This window comes from Lepidochelys olivacea (assembly GCF_965140295.1).
Source record: "Lepidochelys olivacea isolate rLepOli2 genome assembly, chromosome: 4".
Taxonomy (NCBI): domain Eukaryota; kingdom Metazoa; phylum Chordata; order Testudines; family Cheloniidae; genus Lepidochelys; species Lepidochelys olivacea.
The window spans coordinates 39,139,456-39,156,485 of record NC_140414.1 but is presented as its reverse complement, the minus strand read 5'-3'; the positions used below and the strand labels follow the sequence as shown (position 1 = coordinate 39,156,485).

General features: G+C 43.9%; 1 protein-coding gene across 1 annotated transcript in view; it reads right to left on the bottom strand.

Annotated features, from left to right (window-relative positions):
- MCUB (mitochondrial calcium uniporter dominant negative subunit beta) overlaps window positions 1-15,080 on the bottom strand; it is a 71,645-nt gene extending 56,565 nt beyond the window's left edge. Inside the window, exon 1 of the mRNA XM_084626818.1 lies at window positions 14,797-15,080. Within this exon, the coding sequence (XP_084482944.1) occupies window positions 14,797-14,910 (114 nt within the window). The 5' untranslated portion in view covers window positions 14,911-15,080. The remainder of the gene's footprint in view (window positions 1-14,796) is intronic.
- Between the last annotated feature and the right edge of the window lie 1,950 nt (window positions 15,081-17,030).

The window sequence follows — 17,030 nt, the reverse complement described above, 5'->3', positions numbered from 1 at the left end:
GCGCCATCAGAATTCCCATTCAGCATCAAACACCCACTATTTCATTACAAGGGTATGACTGAATCCCCCACCCCTTAATTACAGCTTTGAGGGAAGCTTATAATTAGGCTTGGAAGGATTAAATTGTAATCTGTAAATGTCGGTAAACTTCAATTTCACTGGATACACACAAACTGATTAAAAGTATTTCTATCAACAACTGAAATTTACAGACAGGCAAAGTAAGAAAAATGCTGCTTGACAACCTATTAGAGTTTGATCTAAGGATATTTACCTTGTATATTTTGACATGTGATGTTGACAATTTGTGTTTAAATGGTTATATAGCCTTTTTGAATTTCAATGTCTACTTTCTTACAATTGTCAGATCCGCTCCATAATTTTCCACAACTGTGAAAATTTAAGCTGATAAAAATTGAAAAGAATGCTTAGAAACACAATATGATCCATCAAAATTACTTTAAGAAATACTTTCCATAAAGCCTACTTAAAATGTAAGTTTGAGGCATCATTAATCATCACCAAAACATTACTATAGTTCTAACTTTGGTCTCTGGGGCAGGGACTGTCACTTGCTATATTTGTACAGCACCTAGCACAATGGGGCCCTGACCTGGTTAGCCTCTATGCATTTCCACAATATCCAAATTAATTTACAGAAGGCATGGGACCCCTGCTCTTTCAATATAATTTTAAAGATGTTGGATCCAAGTTTCCTACAACATGTCCCTTCTCCCCCATGACTAAACATAATGAAGCATGGTCAGATTCTCCAGTAGCTCCAACACTGCAATCCATTACCTCGGGCAGGAAGGAGACTGGTTCAAAAAAATTAAACACAGCATATCAAACTGTGAATATTTCATATGAACTATGAAGAAGGAACAAATGAACATTTCCTGGAGGAAGAAAAGCCAATTATCCATACATTTTGCTCCATAAGCAGTACCTGGGTATTCTAGTCAGAATGGATACCTGTATTACACAGACAGAGAACTGTAATCATCCTTTCATGGTGCAGTGAGTATCTCTGGCTAAAATGATTTTTCTGTGATGTAATGAATTTAATGTTCAAGAAGGAAACAATAAGATTTCCCCTCTGTTGTGACAAACATTCAGGACTTCCATTTAAAGACAACTCAAGAGGCTGATCATAAAGCAGGCGCATGGGTCCCCATCACATCTTCCTCCAGCAATGGGGAGATATTCATGGAATGTAATTGCTACCTGTTTTGCAGGTAAAGTAAGAAATATTTCTTGCAGGGAACCAATTTGCATTCCTTTAGCACCAGATCACAATGTGAAGCTTGTCAAATAATTCTGGTTTAAAAAACTTGACAGTGAATGTAAGGATGGAATAAATTGCAATTGACAGTCTTCCACTGTCTAGGGTACACAAATTGGTTTTATCTTTTTAAAGATGTGTATTCTGTGCTTATCCATGATAAATGCATCTTTTAAAATATATTTTGTTTGCAGTCTAGAGGCTTCTTGTTTCAGCATCCTAAACAAGCCTATACAGTAGCAGAGAAATTCAATGAGTAGCATAATAAGGTTAAAGAACCATCTGACAGAGAAAATAATGTTAAATGCTCTCTCAGAAGCGACAGTGGCAGACAGAACCTCCTAATCATTGCACACAGCACAGGGGTTGTGTGTTGTTATTCGTCATGGCCACCAGAGCACTCTTGTTCCTTGCTCACTAGGTATGAGATGCTATAGTTCTGCTGCCAGTCCTTCCTGGATTAAAGAGAATTACTTTGTAGGTTGCAAAGGCAGACAGCCAACTAACTTTCAGTCTTAACTTTCACTCCCTTCTTTATATACACAGTTATGGCAAATAAAGTCATCCTAACAAGAGATATTTAGTTCACTAGAGATGGGCCTGACTTGCAGCCTGGATCTGAACTTTCTCAAAATTCAGCAGGGCCTCAGATCAAGTATTCCATTTTAAGCCATCTCTCCTCACAATGATGAAGCTACAAATTACATATCACTAACCCACTACAATATAAAAACACAAAGGGGTGTGCATTGATAAATTGCTACGTGACTCCCCAATGTGGCCTGCGGGGCTCCAACAGTTTTGGGACCGGGTCTCTCCCTTGGCCCCATCTGCCGCCCCCAGGCGCTCCCCCGGCAATTTAAAATGGCCCGGAGCCCCAGCAGCATAGCGGAGCTGAGCGGCACCTGCCTGCTCACTCCACGTATCTGCCAGCCCCTCTCTGCAGCAGGGCAGGACTGTGCCTCCGCACACTGCCCCTGTCCCAAGCACCCCTGCGGCCAATGGGAAGCTGCAGGGGCGGTGCCTGGGTGCAGCAGTGCGCGGAGGCCCCCTGGCCCACCCCACCTTGGAGCCCCACGTAAGCACTTCACCTCCCAACCCCAAACTCCCTCCCAGAGCCTGCACCCCCTTCCCGAACACCCCGTCCCACCCCGAAACTCCCTCCCAGAACCTGCACCCCTCCCCTTCTCAAGCCTGCACCTCCAGCCCAGAGCCTGCACCCAAACTCCATCCCAGAGCCTGCAAGCCAGACCCCCTCCCCCACCCAAACTCCCTCCCAGAGCACAATCTCTCATCCCTTCTGACTCAAACTCCCTCCCGGAGCCTGCACCGGAGTCCCCTACCCCAGACCTCCTCTCCCACCCAAACTCCCTCCCAGAGCCTTAAGCAGGTAGGGGGCAGAGTTTTGGGGGACGGGTTCTGGGCGGCATGAGTGACATTACTGGCCCATTGGGAGCATTTGAGGAGTTTGAGACCCCTGACATAAGGGATTATTTTTTAAGCTCCTCTGTTATTATCCTATAACAGAAATAAAGTCTCAGCTGAGGAGATCCAGATCCCAAAGCACCCCTTGTAGATACAAGTATATCGCTGATTAATACTGTTAATTAATTCAGTAAAAGAACTACTATATGATGGGGTGAGGGGGAGCTCCCAGGTCTATCCATCTCTTACCTCAAGCATACAACTAATGACCAGGTTTAATGCTCATTGCGCTTTCCAGACAGGCTTGGCTGCAGGGAATAAATTAGTGGCCAGGGAGATGGGCAATGGCAACCTTATCAAAGGCCTCCCTGTCCTCTCACATCAAGGGGATCACCAGATTCTTGTTCGATATTGAGACAGTACACATAGCCACCTAGTGAACAGGAAGCCACATTCCCTCATCCTTACCGTAAGGCCGAAAAGAGAAACTAGTCAGGAGGAGGAATTAATATAAGGAGCCCTGCTTCAGAACTTAGCCAATGTTGCAGCAGGGGCAGGCCCAAAGGAGTGAAATTTCAGTCCTCAACTGGATTTCAAGGAGCATAATCAATTCCCCACCACTGGCCACAGCAGAATTTAGTGACCACTCTTTCCATGAAGAGCAAAACTCATCTTTACTGTGGATTCGCAGGCATGCTATTATGGAAAAGGTGAATTAGCAACATTCCACTACACTTAACGCTCCACACAGTGATATTTCACTAGCCTATTTCTATTCAAGGTAAGAGAATCAGGGTTTAAAATGTAACTAGATGTTGAGGGCAGGTGCACTGCTTATCATTGAGGGCAGGTGCACTGTTTATTGTTCCTTGGGATGATGTCAGCAGAGTTATCATAGCAGACTGGTTGTTGTCTTGGAAAATTTGATTACACAGTCTTGAACACAAAGAGAATCAGTAAACTCATAGAAAAACTCAATTTTTCTTCAAACATTTGATCCAAAATGATAAGTGCAGAAAAAGGGGAAAAGGTGTGGATCGAAGAGTTCTTAAAACAAGCAATTATTTTGTATGAGTCACTTAAAACTTAGCAATTATACTGTGCCTTGTGGTAAGCCTTCAAAGCACTCAAGACATTTTACTGATTGATTCTCACTGCCCTGTAAAGTATCATCCTCAGGTTAGAGAGAGAGAGAGAGAGAGAGAGAGAAATGTTAAGTGCCTTGTTCAAGGTCCTAGAAGGAATCAGGTTTGGAATTAGAAGCCAAGAGGAACTTTGTTTTGTGAAAATTTTTCCATAAAAAAAATTTGTTTGGGCTTTTTTTTGTGTGTGTGTGTGTATAACTCAATAGTTAGTTTCTTCATCTTCTGTTCATGAAATGTGTAAATCAAAACTAACTACACAAATGGAATGTTGTTTCACTTCTCATTCAGTATAAACCACCAAAATGCAAAAATTAAACAGCCTAAGTGGTAAGGAGAGATTTTTAAAGTTTTAAAAATATAAGATCTTACTACTAATGGATAAAGAAAGGTTTTTAAATATTTGTTCTTTTTTTAGTGACACAATGTGTGATCACAAGGATTCTAATCTTCTCCGGAAGCAGAGAAGATTGTTTTACATTCCCAAATTAATCGCTTTCCTGCAATTAGGTCCCTTCCAGCCCTACACTTCTATGGTATAAGAAATGTTAGCTTCTTTTAAACAATACTGTTACGATCTACAGCAGATGTCAGCCTCAAATGTTGAATAAAGCTGCCTATTACAAAACTCTTAAAACATGACCAGACATAAAATATGGTATTTTGCAGATAACTACATGCATACGCACAAGAATACTTCCTTGCAACTCACTGGTTTTGATTCCAGAATCTACACTCAGAGTGGAGACAGTGAGGAGTTGTGGATGTAAATATATGTAGAAGAACGGAAACAGAGTTTTAATTGCCCTGTACAACAGGTGTCTTTCCAGTGAGCAAATGTTTATCTCAAAGAACGCAGCAATATCCCAACTGCCAGCTGAAACAATGAGGAACATCCAGTCCCAATTCCCTTATGATATATTGGCATGGCTGCAACACTGAAGGCCAACACAATGAACGTGCTGAGGCAGGCATGTTCCCTGAAACAAGAGTGAGGAATGCACAATGGCTTTTTTTAAAAGCATCTGTGAACATTTATTTTCTAAAAAGTCATGACAAGTGCATAAATTCTCCATAAATAAATACTTTATTGTGTGTGGGGTTGTGTGTGTTTTACTGGCTTTTTAGCCTCTTGTACCTAGAACAAGGTTTGTGTGTAGAGAAGTAATTTTATATACCAATATCTATTCTTCCTAATTGTTGGGTCTGACAAAGAGACAATCATTCCAAACCTCAATGGGTGGGGCTTTAAGCCATAAAGAATTCCCTAACCTCCAAGCACACTGGTGACCAGTTCAGTCCCTGGCATAAAATAAAATAGCTTCAGGGCTGCTCTAACCTATGATACCTACTACAGCTCCCCAGTCATTGAACTGGCTAGAGTTCACTGCAGCATACAAGCACTCTACCCACAGACCCTTCCCACCACCAATAAACTTCCTATGCCAATGGGCCACATAGAGTGATTATACAGACTCCCTCACAGTCGGGGAATTCCCCATAGTCCCATGGTTCAGAGTGGCCTGAGCGGATAGGGTTTGGCCTGATGTTTAGAAATAGAGGAATAAGAGAGGGTTAAACCGTACAAAGCTGCAATTTATTTAGAATATTCAACTGCAACGCAGAGGCTAAGTGATGATTCATTACTCTCAGGCTGCTGCATGCACTGTTCTGGGGATGTTGCTTTGACAGAATCCACTATAAAACTTGACAGTGAAATGCAGGGAGAAGGGGAAAAGAAAACAAGACTGATTAAATTTCAAATAGCCCTTTGGATATTTTTACACATTTTGGGTGTTTGCTCAGGAGCTGATACACAACTGAATTTTAAAATGTGGTATTCATAACACTGGAAGCATGACAGTAATTTGAGAATAAATGCGGACAGCTGGCGAGAAGAAGAGGGAAGGATTGGAAAATTCACTCTGTGAAACCGGTCAACAGGTTACTAGCTGCAGGCATCACAGCATGGGTGACTTTGAGCTATGTTTATAAACAGGATGCAAGTATCATTGGCAACTGAGAAGCAAAACATTTTTTCCTGCTGCCTGCAGATAAACAAAACAAAGATTTTCTAACCAGCTGCAATTTGCAATCAGAAAGACTCTCCCCTCAGCAACAGGGTTACCTGCCTAGGCCTCTTAGAACATAAAGCAGAACTGGAATATTCTTTCACAAAAATGTCTGCAACTTCGTTTCGCCTGTTCTCACACTCCAGAAATTTTCTGGGGACCGTATATTTCACTGTAGGCTCACAGGAAATCACATTTTCACAGTGTAAATAGTTGTTCCTCAAACATAAGACCATTTTTAAATAAACCTTCACCAAAAAAGGAAACACATTTTGAACTAACAAAACATGAATACACTCAAATTTTGAAAATGTCTACTTTTGCACACTCTTGTCCTACTGACAGCCAAATTGATACTTAGAGTCTAGATTATGGTACTTCCCTCCTTATCCACATTCTTGCTGTTTCCTGTTAAAAATAAGGCCCTGTCTATACTTGGAATATTTGTACCAATGTAGCTTCCTGACTGCAGACTTTCAGGATGGATGTATTGCACCTGTGCAAAATGGGGATTGTACTCAAGTGGCTTCTTCTGATTTGAAACCAGCGTGGGTGATTTTGAGCTGAGTTTTGAAACAGGATGTGCACAGCTTACGCTGGATTCAAACCAAGGGAAGCCACATGAATGCAATCCCCATTTTGTACAGGTGCAGTACATCCAAACTTGTGCATCTGCAACAGTAAGAACATCCCCAGTACAGATGGCCCATAGTTTAGTTATGTCTGCAAATGGCTGGAAGAAGTAACAAATCCCAGGCCTACAGAGATTCAGCATTCATGGTTAAAAAGACGCTAACTGGGATAATTTGCAAACTCAGGCTTACGTTAGTACCCTAGGTTGGATGTATTCCTGGAGATTTCATCACATGACAATCTTTAATTAAAGATTAATCTTTAATTCCTGGAGACTCCAGGCCAATCCTGGAAGGTCGGTAACCCTGGGAATATTTTCTGGCTCAGTGCTATGTATGAACAGCAATAATAGTGTTTTAGGTTGACTTCTGTGTTTAGAGATCTTCTCTCCACTGGGATTTTGCTAAGGGAAACCTTTTATTTCAAGAAACCAATGCACTTGTGTCAGAGAAGTAAGAACAATATTTAATAATGATCATAGGGAAATGAAAGAATTAGCTATCTGTAAAATAATCTAATACAAATAAATAAATAAACAAACAATAAAAGAGCTCTTTGTGGCTCAAAAGCTTGTCTCTCTCACCGACAGAAGTTGGTCAAAAAAAAAAAAAGATATTACCCTCACTCACCTTGTCTCTGTAAAATAATCATAATTTAAAAAAAACACTAAGACTTTCATAAACTTTACTACAACAGTGTTTTGTGGGTCACAAACTTTATTTTATATAGCCTGCCAGAAATATGATCAAACAAATGCTTCATAGTTTGCAAAACCTCCTCCTTACAAAGCAAACGCTTTCCCCGGGGAGAGAGGTTTGAGCCATACAAGATTCAATAATACAAAATGAAGCAGCTTTTTCTATAAGGATTAGTCAGAAGGCTTAGTAATGACTCCAAACTGGATTCCTGTGAACAGTACCATCAGCAGATTAGTTAATTTTGTCTGAAAACCACTCAGCTGGAATGCTGACAATTAGAGGCACTGCTTTCTGAGAGCACAACAACAGACATGATTCCCTGCTTTTACAAACAAACTATATCCAGTTGTCCTTTTAGGCATTATACTATGGTTCATTTGGTGCCAGAGTGGCTGATTTGTTAACTAAAACGTTTATTTACAAGTTCGAGCTATCTTAGGTAATTATATGGCCCCGTCACCATACTATCTGAGTGCCTCAAAATAAAATATTTATCTGCCCAAACCTTCTGTGAAGTGGAAGTACTGTCATACTCATTTTACAGATGGGGAAATTAAGGCACAGGAAGACTAAGAGACTTGCCCAAGGTAATACAAAGTTTGTGACAGAGTAGAGAACTGAACTCTGTTCTCCTAAACCCTGGGCAAGTGCCATAACCACTGGATAATCCTTCCTCTCCAGAGCCAGGATCCAAATACTTCTTTTTAAAAATTACACAGAACAATGGCATCCCACGGACATAACACCACATATGGAGAAATGGTAACTGAAAAAGTTAGTTAAAAATTAATAATTAAAAAGTGTTAAATTGAATGAGCCATCAGTCACCTTTTACTAGACAATCAAAATTGCTCAGGTTGATTTGCTGGGACAATTTTCAGTGCAAGCACTCTGTCAATTATTACAAGAGGTGTATACAATTCTTATGGAAACAAATGCTTCATCTGAATGAAATGTGCTGCAGACTTACAACTTGTGATTTAACATTAAACAAACACTACAAAACAAATGCTGTAAACACATTTACCTATCTTGCTAATAATATTTTAGATTTTTAGAGGGAAAATTGTAAAAAAGACAGTTGGCTTGTTACTATGTATGCCCTGTTTATTTTTCAATAATTATGCAGTTAGGGAAGTCAATTTCACTTTTGTTATCACGTTCAGGTTCTTAGTGCTACAGTATTTTAGCTTCTAAACAAGGCATGGAAATGTCTGTTAAAAAAAACAAAAACAAAAGCACCTTTAAATTATAGCCCAATGACAACATCTGTCACTGAACTCATGAGATAAAATCCTGGCTGCACTGAAGTCAATGGCAAAAACCCCATTGACTGCAAGGAGCCACAATTTCACCCATGGGCCTCATCTCCATCTATTTTCCATCACACCCAGTTAGAGCACTGGTCTCCTCTCCGTCCTCACTTATAACCTCACCATGAAAGAGTCTTCTGCCTCCACTTCCTCTTCTCCCCCAGCCCTTTGGAATGGCTTCCTAATTCATCAACTCTCAATCTCATTTGATATCTTAGCTGAAAATAGCTCTCCCTTGCCCCTCTCTCTTACTAGCTGGGGAGAGAGCAGTTATTTCATACAGTTGGAGAATTAAATATTTTTTCCACAAAGCATTTTGGATTAAGTTTGTAAGAAAGATGCTATACAAAATAGTAGACTAATCCCAAAATGTGTTGAGCAACTTTCAAGATCAAGCCATATATCACATTTTATTGAATTGTATTATTTCAAAACCCGTATTGTATGAGCTGTGAGTTAGGAGATTAAACCTTTTTTTTTTGGACGCAGAAGTAAGTAGATTTAAGGAAGAGATACTAAATATATGACTATAATTTTACCTTCTTTCAATGCAGTTTCCTAAATTATGATTATATATCCTCATGCATGCATACTTTATATCAGAACTAACTTTCTCAACTACTGAAAATTAAACCTGCATTTTTATCACCAGGCAATCCAGTTAGTAGTCAGTTTTCAAAAGGAATTTAACACTCTTTGCCTGATGCTTCTACCAACACTTCTACTTTAATCCTTATTTAAATAGAGGGGAACATTTTCAAGAGGTGCAAGTTACTAAACCAGTTCAACAGCATTCTCTAAAACCACATTTTTGGCGGTTTGGCAGTTATGACATAATAAAGTCAAAATAATCAAAGCATATTTTCAAAGAACAGCACAGGGCTTTTGCTGTACAACGCCCACTGAAGCATCTGGAGTCCTGTGGCTAAGATGCCACTCAGTTCAGAACCTACAGCCCAACAAAATACTACATGGCAGAACACAATTTCCCATTAAAAATGGAGACAAGGAACCTTACAAATATTCCAGATATAGCTTCCCTTTTAGTATGAAATTCACTCAATCATAGAGGAACCTGCAAGGATCTGCACCACTGCAGTCTTGCAGTAGGCACTGGGGAAGTAACTTCAGAAGTGCCTCTGAATAATATGCCATTGTAGGCAGAGCCACAGATATCAGAGTAAGGTGAAAACACTGGTGGGAAACACCTTCAAAAAGGGCACATGGAGGAACAGTCAGTATGAAGGAGCTGCAGTAAAGCCCCAAACTGAACAGGCAACAGATTATGCACCTGTGAATTCCATCACTCAGCTCAGCTCAGCTAGAACTGGGCTCATTCTATCAGAGGCTTTGTGCAAGAGGGGTGAATTTAAACTCTTCTGAATATACAAGTCATGAAGAAAATTTGACCAGGCATGAAATTTTATTTCTATAAGAAAACACAGTAGCTGCACTTTTAAGAGTGTGTCTACACTACAGGCCCCACAGTGGCACAGCTGCAGCTATGCTACCGTTAAGTCCCTTAACATAGACACTTGCCATGTTAATGGAAGAGGTTTTTCCGTCGATGTGGGTTAACCACCTCCCCAAGGAATTGTAGCTAGGTTGATTGAAGAACTCTCCCATCAACCTAGGTGCATCTAATCTACTGGGGATTAAGTGGGTTTAACTGGAATGCTCAAAGGTGTGAATTTTTCATACCTGTGAGTGACATAGCTAGATTGATCGAAATTTTAAGTGTAGACCAGCCTCAATAAAAACTAAGATCCCTCTGTTCTTCTAACAATGTTTCACTTCAGAACATTCCACTAAACAGCCTGCAGAAGTTAAATTAAATTAAAATTAAATTAAGACCATAACCCTGTAATCTGATTTGCATGAGCTAGCCTCTGCACTCCACAGAACACAAGTTAGACTGCAGAATAAGGGTTTAAATTAGAATCCAAGTTCTCCACATGTGTACAGCTTCCAGTGAATTTCAAAGGAAAGGCAGGCATGTGAGGGCAGAGTTTTATCCCAGGTTTGGGGTTATTTTTGGGTGGGTGGGTGGGTGGGGGAAGAGGAGGGTACAGGTTTCAGGGACTGAGGGAGGAAGAATGGGGGAAGGGAGCAACAACCATTAAATTATTTTTGTATATTTCTGTCATTTCTATACTTCTCTCCTCCAGTATTTCTAGAAGGAAGCAATACAAGTTGCAGTCAGGCCTTATCTAGACTAGGATAAAAAGCTGTGTTGTTAGAACGTGTTACATGTAGGCAAGGTACACTGCCTTTAACATGTGCTAAGCTAATAGAATTTAAGCATAGCAAGCAGCCTAGTCTTTAGTATGTGTTGGAGTATACATTGCTTTGACAACATTAGACTTTCAAAACACAGACAAAGCAAGTTGTACTCTTAATATGTGTTAGCTAGTGAAGGTAAACCCTGGGAAGGAAAAGCTCCTTCCCAGGGTTTAACTCCACCAGCACACATTAGCAAATACACCTTCCTTCCGAGTGAAGACATGGCCAGAGACCATACTGTTTTCCTGTACCTCATGACAGAGTGTCATCCATTTTAGTCCCAGTTTAAAGCCAGTGTTCATTCTGTTCATTGCTTTCAACTGACTTTATGAACACTGCATCAGGAAAATTCAGTTAAGGGAAACTTTGCATATGTTAATTAAATAAACCAAACATAATTTTTACACTTCCTCTATGAATGTGTCTGTCATGTGTCCCAGACACACATTTTGTCCTTGAATAGGTTGAGAGTTGAGCGCCAACATTTTGCGAAGCTTCATCAGAGCAAACTTTTTAAAAGAAATTGATAGACTCTTTAATAGCCAAAATTTAAAAACATCCTGACAGTGGAACTTGTCAACTACATTTGTCTCCTTTCTTCCAGATTATTAGTACACAGTCACATAGTTACCTTGGGCTATGTTGTCTACAGAACTGTACCTTTCAACAGACCTTTCTTTTAAAAATAGCATTTTGACCCTTTTTGCACAGACAGTGGCTTGGGTTTTTAAAAGAGATTTCTTAAAGGGATACTAACTTAAAATACTGAGACAGAAGAGTGATTTTTTTAATTTTCTCATTTTACAGGTAACATTTAAGGTTAGTACAAATGAAAGTAATTAATAATTACAAGTTTCTAGCCTTCAGTTTGTTTACTTAGTGCATTTAACAGCACTTTGTGCACAGTCCATTTAATTGTTTCCCTGTTGAGACAGTCAGTTTCAACTTTTTTTTCTGTGGATTTTCCCACACATGACAAAGAAAAGCCATTTTAAAATACCAATTGAATGAACATAAATTGACAGGGGGACTCAGGAATAGGTGTGGTACCTAAAAACTATACTTTTTTGGGAGGGGATTTAATTGACTAATTTTTACAAGTTTAATGCCCTTTGAGAATACAGCAATGGGGCACCACAGCCCTCAAAAGGGCGACCCAAATGGATTTCCCCAACAGCTTCAAGATTAGAAGAGAAAGAAAAGAGGGGACACCTAGAATGCTACTACCTTAGGGCAGGGAAATCAGGAGCAGGAGTCACATCATGTAATTGGACATGGCATTTCCTAGCTACTAGTTCACCTCAAATAGAAGAAAAATGAAATCCACAATACAGATACCTTCATATATCTGGAACTATCAATGGCCTTTAGTGTTCATCGTAGGGTTCAAAGGCTCCCTTCTCTCTCACCCGTGTCTCCATTAAACTTCCTAATCTCAAAGCCTCATTCTGCTACAGCCATCAGTTCCCTGGTGAAGAGCTGAACTCCCTTCAAAGCCTGTCAGCAGCACTCGGACATCTATAACAGTCACCTGGGGCTGCGGGTGCTACCTTTGCAACTGTCCTCATCCAGAAAGCAGCATTCCCAAACCTGATCTCCCACATAGCAATGCTCCCATTACCGTTTATATTACAGTAGCTCCTAGATGCCCAAGTGAAGATAGAGGCATCACTGTGCTAGGTACTGTATAAACACGTAGCATGAGATGGCCCCTACCCCAAAGAACTACTGACAGCCTCAACAGGCAATGTAAACAGTAGCAGACAAAGAACGCAAAAGCAAAACATAAGGTATATAACTAGCAAGCTGTATGCTTCTGTTTATTAGTTTCCCCAATACTATTCCCTATATATATATATATATACACACACACACACAGGTTCCCTCGCCTCATCACTACTGACCCAAAAAGCCCTTCTTTCAACCTGCCCCTCACAGAGAAATAGCCTGCTTCCCAAGACAAAGTAAGCAGGGAGGGAATTCTGACATTCCAGATGCTGCAGTCAGATCCTCACAGCAGGACCCTTGCATCTATAAATAGGTCAGGCTGCAGCAATCAAACCTAGACTACCAGGTCACTCTTTGCTCAATCTTTTAGCAGTTCTCAGTCCACCTTTAAAACATGATTATATTTAAAAGCTGAAAACAATATTCCATCTGAACTGGTCCTAATCAAAATGAAACACGGCCAATGCACCCTTCCTAATTTGAGTATAGAAAATACAAAAGACAGTATTTGAGTTAAAGCTGCATTGTCAGCATGGCTAACTTGTATATTTTTTGTGTAAAAAAAGAAAAAAATCATTTTGAGAAATATTGAGAAATATCTTCAAGATTTTACAATATTATTAACACTCCCCTGCAGTGCTGAAAATTCAGAAACAACTGCACTATCTTAAAAAGAAAAGGAGTACTTGTGGCACCTTAGAGACTAACAAATTTATTTGAGCACAAGCTTTTGTGAGCTACAGCTCATTTCATCGGATGCATCAAATGAAATGAGCTGTAGCTCATGAAAGCTTATGCTCATATAAATTTGTTAGTCTCTAAGGTGCCACAAGTCCTCCTTTTCCTTTTGCGAATACAGATTAACACGGCTGCTACTCTGAAACCTGCACTATCTTAGTGTTTATGAGCCAGAAATTGGTAAGGATTATGAACAGAAACTGAACAAGGTGACTGTAATTTCCACAAATAGTGTAGTTTTATGGTCTACTCTGGCTTTAGGTTGAAACAGTAAACAAACGGGGAAAATTAAATATGATGGTAAAAAAACTTCAGTTTCAGTAATCTACTGGGTTTGTACTATTAATTACAGCAACAAAAAAAGCCTTAAGGCGAACCCTGCCAATATGCTTTTAAGAACCATGGTCAGGCCATTTTAACCTTAGACGTCTTGTCTTTTGCTGATTTAGAAAACTCGTTTCAGAGTAACAGCCGTGTTAGTCTATGCTCAAATAAATTGGTTAGTCTCTAAGGTGCCACAAGTACTCCTTTTCTTTTATTTATAAAAATGGAATTATTTACAGGATTTCTTTTTTAAGTTCAGACTTTCCCCTTCTTCAGCATGCTCCTCACCACACCCCTCTCTCTCTCCAAGGATATTTATCAACAGACAAATAACACAGTTGTGCCAAATCAACTGTTATTCCTACAGATTGCACTGATGATTCATCATCAACCTATCAGGGAGCAGGGCAACAACGCTGAAGGAAGTAGAAAAATCATAAAGGCTGCGCTGACGGACGGCTTCCTGACGTGAGCTTTCACAAGACCGATGTTCTCCCTCTGGCCGGCTTGGCGCGCTATCCACGTCGCTTGAGCCTGTTAAAGTTCCGCTCCAACGAAAAGCGGCGCGCTCCCAGCAAGGCAGACTTCCCCGTAGCAAAGCGCGGAACGCTGCTGCCAAATGCCTTTGCCTCAGGTGCGCCTGAACCGCCACGAGCGCCGCCCCACGCCGGGTTCCTGTTCAAAGCAGGCGCTTGTAGCCAGCCTCTCTCCCGGGGAAGGATTTGGCGGGGCGTGAGTTTCAATGAGTCCCTTACAACCTCGCTTGTTTCACTGGCCTCCCCCTGCAGCTGGAGCCCCGTCAGCCCCGCACACAAAGCGGAGCGGCCAGACCCGGGGCCGAACTCCCGCTCCCCAAGCCTGGCCCATCCTCCGGGGCTGCACCTCCCGCGGCTGGAGCGCGCGGTTCAGCCCCGGAGGAACTTTCCGCCGCCCCCTGTGCGCGGGGGCGGGGGTCCGCGCCGGGGGGGTCGCAGACCTAGGACCCCGCCCCGCCCCGTACGCTCTGCTTCCCCGAGCTGCTGCTGCTGCTGCTCCCCGGGGACAACGGCGCCCGGCCCACGGGCGCGGCGCGGGGCACGAGCAGCCCCGGGAGCCCGGCCCGAGCGCCGCAGTTGCCCCAGGCAAACTTTCCCCGCGCCGCCCGCCGCGCCTCACCTGGGGAGCCGGCAGGGGCCCGGCCGGCAGGGAGCGGCCGCGTCTGGCGGCGGACAGGGGCTGCTGCCATCTCCCCCCGCCGCTCCGGAGCAGCTGCCCTGCCCGCGGCAGCATCCCGCTTCGCCCGCCGCCTGGGGCGCCCCTAGGGCAGGCTCATGAGGCGCGGCGGCTGCACCCGGCGGCGTCCCGCAGCCCGGCCCCGAGACTCGGCGGCTCCGCGGGCTCGTGCCGCTGAAGGGCCGGCGAGTTAAAGGCGAGGGCGCTGCCTCCGGATCCCAGGTTTTGGTTTGGCCGACAAAAAGCCAGTCCCCGGGCGGCCGCTGGTGGGGCCACGGAAGCGGCTGCGGGCGGCCCCCAGGCACCGAGCCGCGGGGCAAAACTCTCCCTCCGCACAGGCAGCCTAAAGGGGGCGCGGGTCTCGCAACACAATTTTTCGGTGGCCTCCGAGTGCGGCCACTAGCTCTTGCTGGTGGCCGCACCGACCGTTTCCCCTAAAATACTTGATTGACTTTAGGAAAAGTAATTATAAAGGTACGTGTACACATCCAAATCCCGGTCGTTTATTATTGTAGGGGTGGGGTGGTGGTTGGCAGAGTCAATAATAAAAATAATGCTGTGGAAAGCGATATTTGCATATTGGTTAATGTTTTGCAACAAGCCCCAGGGCAAATTAAGCCTTGGAGGGGGAATCAGCGAGGGCCAGGCGTGACGGGGGGGCCGGATGCAGAGCCAGGGGAGGTAGCGGGGACCAGGAGCAATGAGGGTGGGTGATGAGTCCTGCGGCCCGAGCCAGGGTCGGCAGCTGTGTGGCTGGGGGTCAGGTTCTGTGGCCACAGCTTAGTGCCCAGGGTCAGCACCGGCTGGAGCCCAGGTTAGCACCCAAGGCTGGGGTTTGGGGGGCCAGCACCTGGGTCTAGCCCCTGGGTCCAGCAGCCAGGGCTGGAGGTTGGAGCCTGAAGCCCCGTGGGCCTGGCCAGAGCTGGGGGTCAGTACCTGAAACATCACAGCTGGAGCTGGGTGTTGGTGTCCCAAACCCCATGGCTGAAGCCCTGGTCTGCACAGCCAGGCTCCCTGAGTCCTGCCACCTGAGCCCGCCACCCAACCACCCCAGGGTGGAAGCTTGAGCTCCATTGTGCCGCCGCCTATAGGTCAAGAACTCACCTTGCTCCTTCAGCGCTGTGCCCCACCTGTCTCCAGAGGTGGTGCAGGGTGGCGCATCCCTGAGCAAGAGGAAGTGAGGGAGGGGGGCCGATGCTTTCCCCCATCCCCAGTCACCACACAGGAGGTCTATGGCTGCACAAAAGGCCTCCTGGTGACTGCATTTGAGTAACGCTGAGAACTGGGGGAACAGGCTGCAGGAGCCCTTGGGGCAGAGGCTGCACAGACCACCTGCAGGGGCCAGCCCTGTCTCGCCCACACCCGGCGCTCACGGGCCAGGGTCTGCACATTTCCCGTGCTCCTCATCGAGGCACAAGCTGTGCGTGCCTCAGGAGACCCCTCCCTGACTTTTGGAGCCCTTCGTCCCTCCCTGCTATTGTCACCCTGTGCAGTCCGCCTCGCTAGAGGGCAAAGAAGGGAAAGCGCTGGCAAGGAGGAGGGGCTGAATGGCATTGTTAGATTAATAGTACGGCAATTTCTGCTGGGAATTGTTTGAGGATCTAGTTTAGTGTAAGTGGGAGAATAGTCCTGCTATTGTGGGGAACTTTCCTGGCTTCTGCACTACCCCGGTGAAGTGGTCTAGTGAAAGGATCGGATTCCTCGCTTCCACATCCTTTACCCAGTGGCCTCTCTGCCCTTGAAAACTCCCCTTCCACTCTCCTGTCTGGCAGAATCCTCGTAATCCCAACAAGGCTGGGCCCAGGATTCTCTGACCTTCTGATCATTACATACAATTTGAAGCAAATGCAAGTTCTTTAATCAACAATTAATTTTAAAAAGAATAGGGGAAAATGGGAAAGGTTAAAGGAAACACATCAACCCGTTCTGTGGCAGGGAACATCACAAACAGTGTCTCTGGAATGTCCGGGCAGTTCACAGTCTGTTCCTTGTAAGTCCCAGGCCACCTTCTCAGGCCCTGGCTGTGCTGCAGGGATGCTGCAGGTTGGACACTCGCTCTGGTGGTGGCCACAGGCTCTCAGGCTCTAGGTGGCAAGGCCCTTCTTCCCAGCGTTGCCCCCGCCCTGTCAGGGTTACCAATCCCCCTCCAAGTCTGGCCTGCAGAGCCTCCTGGCTGA